The sequence below is a fragment of the Jaculus jaculus genome, chromosome 6, assembly GCF_020740685.1.
Source record: "Jaculus jaculus isolate mJacJac1 chromosome 6, mJacJac1.mat.Y.cur, whole genome shotgun sequence".
NCBI lineage: Eukaryota > Metazoa > Chordata > Mammalia > Rodentia > Dipodidae > Jaculus > Jaculus jaculus.
Window position 1 is genome coordinate 42,542,978 of NC_059107.1, and position 8,241 is coordinate 42,551,218.

General features: G+C 39.8%; 1 gene segment (V, D, J or C); it reads right to left on the reverse strand.

Annotated features, from left to right (window-relative positions):
- Positions 1-2,936: 2,936 nt before the first annotated feature.
- On the reverse strand, positions 2,937-3,553 carry LOC101608865. The segment is given in 2 exon segments: positions 2,937-3,331; positions 3,504-3,553. Coding segments are annotated over 2 exon segments (444 nt in total).
- Positions 3,554-8,241: the final 4,688 nt, after the last annotated feature.

Below are 8,241 nucleotides of genomic sequence, written 5' to 3' on the forward strand. Positions count from 1 at the left end.
AAAGCAGTAGAAGATGAGGGAAGGAGGAGGAGTGAAGCCAAACCCTGGTGAGTGAGGGAGCCTACACCTGATAGATGGTCTGAGGGCTAGCTGCAGTTCTGAGGCCTAGTCAGGGGCAAGAAGTTCTGTCCACCAAAGAGGGCAACCAGTATTCTTGTAGCCAACTTAGCCATTGAAGTATCTTCTTTTTCCATTTTGAAATTTTCAGTAATATAGCTGAAATCTTTGAAGCAACCTCATCTCAAAATATCATGAAGTCTTCAAAAGGGTTCTACCTATACATAAAGGTACATGCATATTAAACGCAAGCTAGTCAGTGAAATTTCTGCAGTGGCTTTCACTTCCTGCTTATGTAGGAAAATCAGTCAAAGGTGAGAGTGTAGTATCTTTCCTATTCTTTTTTAGAAGAGGTTTACAAACTTTGGAACCTCATGCTCTTCTATACTTGTAGATTACAGAGCATAGCTATAGACTGTGAAAGGGCATGAGGGAGGTGTCTGAAGAACATGATGTATAACCCTACAGATTCACCTCCACTGTAAATGTAACAAACTATATTCATTGCACATTAAATATCTTAGCCCTCCAGGTTATACATTCTTTACTTGACAACATTAAAAAAGTTCAAATCTAACTTTCATTAAATAAATGATCACAGAATAAGCAATCTCACAATGGGTATGGAAAGAAAGCATTAATACAGAAAAGGGTAAATTCTGCCAGAAAAAAAGTTCAATGAACTAGAAACCAAGTAGAAAAACAAGAGAAAGCATTTGCACATGTACCCACTGCTGAGCAAATAAACAGTCCATCAGTACTATTCGGTGCTTTATGAACACAGAAGATATGTTTTGTCATTTTGATCATAACAGAGGAGCTCACTTTCTTATGTCTCAATTTTCATTTCATCTGACAGTTTGTCTCACACCACTGCACCCACTACAGGATTTTCATCTTGCTCCCTAGGGAGGCCTGTTCCTGCAAGTCAGAGATCAAAGCTCAGCTCTGCTCAGCCGTGACTGCTCAGTACTCCTCAGTTCAAAGTCTCAGAATAAAGTGCCCTGCTCCGCTCCTGGGGTGCTGATGCTCTGGATAGCTGGTAAGGTCAGAGCGAGATGACAAAGAGCCTGTGTACTCAGGGCCCACTGCTGCTCATGTATGTTCTGTCCATATATGAGATGTGCAAGTTTTGTTACCCAGAAAGGGCCTGTGCCGTTTAGAACCATGAAAGAGGAGAAGGCTCCAGGAAGAGCATAGCAGAGGTTACATCTAGGGGATCTTCATTTGTTCTTTTGTGAAAATGATTGTTGTGGGGTATGAATTAAAAACACACATGCACAAATAAAGATGCTTGGCTGGAGGGATGGCTTAGAAGTTAAGGCATTTGTTTGTAAAGCTAAAGGACCCACATTTGATTCTCCAGGACCCATGTAAACCAGAAGCACAAGGGAGCTCACGTGTCTGGATTCATTTGCAATGGCTGGAGCCCTGGTATGCCCATTCTTCTCTCTCGCCACCTCTTTCTTTCTCTCTGTCAAATAAATAAATATATAAATAAAAATATTTGAAAAAAATCAAGATCTCTCTTAAGCTAATTAGTGCCATGTTTGTGCATAACCACCTACTCTCCATTATTTCAGATACAAATTGGGATATTGTGTTGACCCAGACTCCACTCTCCTTGCCACCTGAAGAAGGTTCTCTCCTGGAGAACCTTCTGCCATTTTCTGCAATTCTAGTCAGAGCATCCTCCATGGTGATAGAAATGACATGGGAATTGACAGTGGAAGGTCTTCCTCAGATGATGGGTGGGCAATAACTCAGAAGCCAGTATGCCAGATACTCATGGTCATGCAGTTTCCACTGAGTTACTGGTTTTCCACGCTCTTGTCTTATGAATATAAACAAGTGAAACTCATAGACCAGAATATAAAGATTTAAATGTTTGTTTTACAGACCTTATAGAAATAGAGCATGTAGAGCTTAAAGAGAAGGAAAAAATACAGAGCTTCTGCCCAAAGAGGGGCAGGAGTGGGGTTCACGGAAATGGGAAATCCCACATAGTGACCAGATTGGGTCATTTAAGGGAGTGTTTTGGATGGAAGCTGATCAGTTCAGTCCTGATGCCAGGTGTCTGGGATCTTCAGGTTCTAAGAAAAGGGAACAGTCCCAAAACATTTCTTTCTATTCTTGAAAGAAAGAGATAAGACCAAAGATACTGCGTTTTATCTGCTTGGTTTTTAAACAGTTGCTAGGGCTCCACACAGATTCAATTACAGTGATTCGGGGCAGATGCCACACTCACCATCAAAAGGGTAGAGGTTGAGGATGTTGTGGATTTTTATTGCATGGAAATATTCCATCTTCCTCCTATAATTATGTAGTCCTGAACACAGGATCTCAAAGTAAATCTAGACAGTATGAAGAAGAAAGAAGAATTAAGACCTCTTGTCATAATTTGAAACTTTTATAGCTTTCTCATGTTTACATTTGTTAGTTATATCTACTTCCCAGTCATACGCATTCTATAAAAGTGCAATATATTACCTTCAATATTTACTCCTCCAACAAAACAATATACAAATGATTGCTTTCATTCTGCAGTTCTTCACCCTGTAGACATGGACACGCTGCTAATTGGCTCAGTTCTGGGGCAGAGCACTTGATTTCCATAACTGAGCCTCACAAGATAAACAGTTTTGAAAGGAAGGGTTCCTGAAGCCCATGCATTCAAAATCCTAGTAACTCTCTCCACATTATCAGTGCCCCATCAGCAGATCTGTAACACAGCTCTCAGACACTCCTGAGCACCAGATCCTTCAAAACTGGAGACATCTGTTTACCTCAACCCATCTCCATATGCACAATTCCCCTTTCCCTTGTATAAAATTCAGGCCTAGTTCCACAACAGAAATGTTTGCAGATTCTGTCACATATCAATCAGACCCCTGACCATGTTGCATTCTCTGAGGAAGAAACAGCTGGGCCTGCAGAGCTGAGGGGATTTTTGTTCCAGTCTGTGTCACTGTGGTTGGATCACGATGCCACTGTTGACAGTAATAAGTAGCAGCATCTTCAGGCTCCATGCCACTGATGGTGAGAGAGAAGGATGTCCAAGAACCACTGACACTGAAGCGAGTTGGGACTCCAGAAGCCAAGTATGATGTTCCATAAATCAGGAGTTTGGGAGAAGCTCCTGGCTTCTGTTGGTACCAGTGTAAGTAAGTAGTGCTTACACTTGAGCTGGCTGTGCAGGAGATGGTGACCCTCTCACCTTGAGAAGCAGCCAAGGATGCTGGAGACTGGGTGAGCACAACTTCTTCACTGGACACTAAGATTATGAGGGAGAGATGAAAAGAGAAGTTAGAAATGCAGAATCAAGACAACTTCAGGCCATACAAAATGCAGAAAAAAAAAGCAAAGAAAAAGGTAACTTTCCTTCAGTTTTAAATTTTTATGAGGAAAACGATCCAGAGTTTTAAGCTCTGTGCCCACTTTCTTACCTGTGATGCTGAGGAACAAGAAAGTGAAAACTTGAGCCTGAAAATCCATCTTGTTCTCTGATGTGTCTCAGGCTACAGAGTTCTCTTCACATAAGCACATCTCTTAAAGCAACTGTAGGACATTTGTGGTTTCTGAGGGAGAAATATGCAAATATCTGGTTATAAATAGACAGTTCTTGGCTTATAAACCCATGTTGTTCTTTTGCTTATTTCTAGAATTAAGTTGGTAATGATGGAAAGTTATCAGTGCCCCTATACCTGGGATGGTGCGTGATTCTGACCCATAACACTATGTTTTATGGGGAAGATAGATGTAATTTGACCTACATGACCAAGGATGTTCTATTGAGTAGGATGAGAGCTATAGTAATTCCTTGAAAAAGGTATGTTAAGAATGACTATTTATAATACACAAGAGGAAAGCCTCACTTCTCAGATCTGCTTCCTCTTTTCCTGACAGTTGCTCTATTGAGAACTTGGCTTACTTTCAGCCAAATCTAATGAAATGCATCTGAGCTCACAAAGCCCTGAGAAAACCAGTACCCCAGTGTGTGATCTGAACAGCAAGTTTATTCAGGAATATTTCCACAAAATCCAAGCACTGATTCCATTCAGGGGAGAAAAAAGAAAATAATTCCATTCAGGGGAGAAAAAAGAAAATAAATTCTACTTTTTGAAACAGAATGACACATAGCTATTGTAGCAACTGTCTTTTATCCAGTTTTATTCTGTTTCTTTTTTAATCCAATAATATCCAGTTTCTTTTACCCATGTTATTTTTAAAGTGACTCATAGCTATGAGGTGCAAGACTTCCTTACATTAAGCATCTTTCATTCACAATGGGAAAAATAAAATAATAATAAAGCATACTTTATAGAGAACTCAACTCTAAATATATGGCTATTTTACCTTATTTTAGGACCACATCTCTTCTGTCCTTTAATCATGTTGAATACTGAGTTGTTAGTCTTTTTCCTTTTCCTTCACAATAAGAGAATTTGCTCTTTTTTTTATTATATGGCTTTTTTATATTGCCAGTGAAAGGATTAAATAAGGGTCTAATAATATTTGCATCATATTCAAAACTGAGAAATAAATTGTTCCAGCAACTCACAATACCATGGTTCAGTCTTATAAGCATGCGATTGACTTATAGTAGTGTCATGTCTATAACTCCCAAAGAAAGCATCATTAAACCACAAGGGGATCATCTTTTAGAGGCAAGACTATAAAGTCAAATGAGGAAATCATGGGTTTTACAGAAGTAAGAATAATGCTCTCCATTAATTGTGATCATAATTTTGGTTGGAAAATAACATAATTTTCCTAGGCTTTTCAATGTTTTACACATTAACTTGTGTGTGTTTTCTAATATTCCTATGAAAACAAAGAAAGCAAAGGGAAAAGGTCATGATGAATATACATTATGTACAAATATGAAAATTGTTAATATTTTTTAAATTATAAACTTCTATCTTAAAAAATTAAGTAAAAACCTCTCTTTAGAGTTCTGAATAACAGAAATCCAAAATGGATATTATGGAGCTAAAATCATAACTATATTATTTTAATTTGTGTGTGTGTGTGTGTGTGTGTGTTCTTTTTCATGTGTCCTAGGTCCTCTTGTTACTGCAAATGAACACTACTTTTAGGCCTCAACCTGTCTTAGTAAAAGCTTTATGTTTGTAGAACACTTTGTGGTTCTCCTAGCACCATGTTTTGAATACAAGGACATCTGTGCTTATCCTGGAATGTCGGGAACAGGTTGTGTTGTCTATTTTTCTGTTAGGGAAATCTAATATGCACTTATAATTTCATGCTAGCCATTATTTCTCCTGATTCTGAATTATGGAAGTTGTTTACTATTTTGTTTTATATAAGCCATCATCTGCATAAACTCTGCATGGTCCTTATATGTAGAGCTATTCTAATAAAAGTTTTGTAAGTGGCTTCCTCTGGGATCCTGTGCAAAAGAAATTGCCTGAGATACCCTGGTTCTGTTGATTTGCTCCACACTCAGCTCTTGGCATTGGTCAATCAGGACCTGGAAACAGGTTCAACTGGCACCATCAGGTGACAATGCCGACATCTCTATCACTGCTAGGTCTAAGTCACAACTAATCCTGTAAGAGGTGAAGTGACTTTTAATACTATAATGGAGTATTGCTTCATTTATTCATACTCCATATAATAAAAATGTTTAGAACTAAGAACTAGGCTGGACAGATGGCTTAGCAATTAAGGTGCTTGCCTGCAAAGCCTCAGGACCCATGTTTGACTCCCCAAGTCCCACATAAGCCAGATGCCCAAGGTGACACAAGAGCACAAGGTTGTGGATTTGCACAAGGTAACGCATGCCTGGAGGTTGTCGTGGCCAGAAGCCCTGGCATGCCAATTCTCCCTCTCTTTCTCTCTCTCTCTCTCTTTCTCATAAAAAATTACAAAAAGAAAACTAAGAATCATCCATGTTGTAAAATGCAATGGACTCAGCCAAATTTTAAGAGTCTCCAACACGGTCTAAACATCCCATATTTGAAGGTCTAAAACACATAATTGCATAAAGTAAGAATTCACACTGCAAAGGATAGCATTGTAAGGAAAGACTGAACCAATACAAGATCTCAAACAAACTGGACAGACATCAAATACTGCAGAATCATGTCCATCTACATCCCCCCATGAAGTCTTTGGGGTTATAACTCCACCCCTCCAGCTAGGCTGCCAACAGCCCATGAAAAACTCCATCCCAAGTCATCAGCTCTCCTACAAAGCCGCATCATAGTTCTGATATGTCCAAAGGTCTTCGGGTTTCCACTACAATCCAGCATTTATCCATGATGTAACCCCCAAGGCCATTATTCAGGGACTTCTAACCTGCTCTACATCAGGTAGGGACTAACTCCAAATAACCTCATTACAAATACAATTACCCCTTCTTTCCTGAATTTGTTATATTTCTACAAATAGCAGTAGGCTTCCAAATTTGTAAATCCATGTGGGAATAAAGCTGATTCTGAAGATCAATATAACTCCTAAGCCCTCTTCCTACTGTCCCAATACAGAACAGCTGGCCCAATTCAATGGCGGTAATCTCTCAAACAATTACAACCAAAGTGGGCCACTGTCTTTCTGTGCCATATTCATCTCTCACACCAGTCTATTTCTCCTAAATTCAACCCTGCAAAAGTTCTCAGGACATGCATGGAAAACAACTAGCCTTCCACACTACTAGCATCTAGCTCAGTCTGGACAAACCTCCCCTTTCCCTTCAAAAGCCAAGACTCATAGTTCACAGTTCTTACTGAGTTTAGATCTTCCACTTATCTGGGGAGAATGATCTATCTAACTCTGTTTAGAGCACTATGAGGCAAACTAAGGCCAAAAGCTGCAGTTAGATTTCTGGCAGAAATGACCCCACTCTAAGTACCAATTCCCTGTTGCAGTTACCTTTTCATTCCTGGGACAAAGCACCAAAACAAAAGCTGCTGATTGGAGGAAAGTTTTTGTTTTGACTTACACTCTTGAGAGAAGTTTCATGACAGCAGGAAAAAAACGTTTCACAGTCAAAGGCTGGATATCACCTCTGTCACAGCAGGTGGAAAGCTGTATCAAGAGAATGAGCCAACCTCTGGGGGGAGCCTAATCCTGCCCCAAAAAACACACCTTCTCCAGCAAGGCTCCACCTCCCAAATTGCCATCAGCTAGGGACCAAGCATTCAAAACACATGAGTGTATGAAGGACATCTGATTCAAACCACCATAGCTATTGTCCTTCACATACAGAGAGACACATGTTCTCTGCTGGGGATTCTAAATGGCTCTAGTAATAATAAAGACAGTGGAGATACTGGGTCTTTACTGAGTTATTGAGATGAGGCAGCCATGCTCAACCCTGCCCAGACCCTGATGGCTCATACCTATTAAGACTTCTTAACAGTCCTGCCATGACCTGTGTAGGAAACAGTATCAGCCTCATAACGTTATTTATGTGAGGACCCCAGCTCACACTGCATCATCCAGGTAACCCAGACTCCATCCTCCTTGGAAGATAGAATCACCATCACTTTCCAATTATGTCAAAGTATTAATAAGTTGATGTCTTGGTATTAGCAGTTTTCAGGGAATCCAAGGTATTGGCTGGCTTAAATAACTTAGATCTGAGAGAGCCTCCCCTATTTCATTAAAATTTGTCCCACTATGGTTCCACTAAGACGCTCAGCACAGCCATATAGCCTCATCCTGAACTCCCTGATGAATCAGCCTCTTCACTCTCCTATAAGCTCAGTTTATTCAGACCTGTAAACTGGAAATTGAACATAGCTTCCTATGTTCATACCCTCAATGGTGCTGACTCTTATTTATTGTCTGCTGACCCTGGACTTTGTGAAGACCTCTGTCAAGCATAACCAAACATCCCTAAAGACTCATATGAACTGATCTTCCCTTCTGAAGTCCATCATATTCCATGAGGTTATACAGCCTTGGTCTCAAGAAGAGAGTAACTATATTACTCAGTTTATCCACTTTCACAGCAGTCATATTCATCATCCCCACTTCCATATCCCATTGCCTCTTTAGCCAGTCTGTGATGGGTTCTTTCATTTCTTGTTTAAAAGACTCCAATTCAAGTAGTTCTGACAGAGTAATCCTTAAATATCCTATCTGTCTACACTGAGCATTAATTCATTCCAGTTTCTGAATCATGAATATTTCCTTGCATTATGTTAAAGGTCAGCC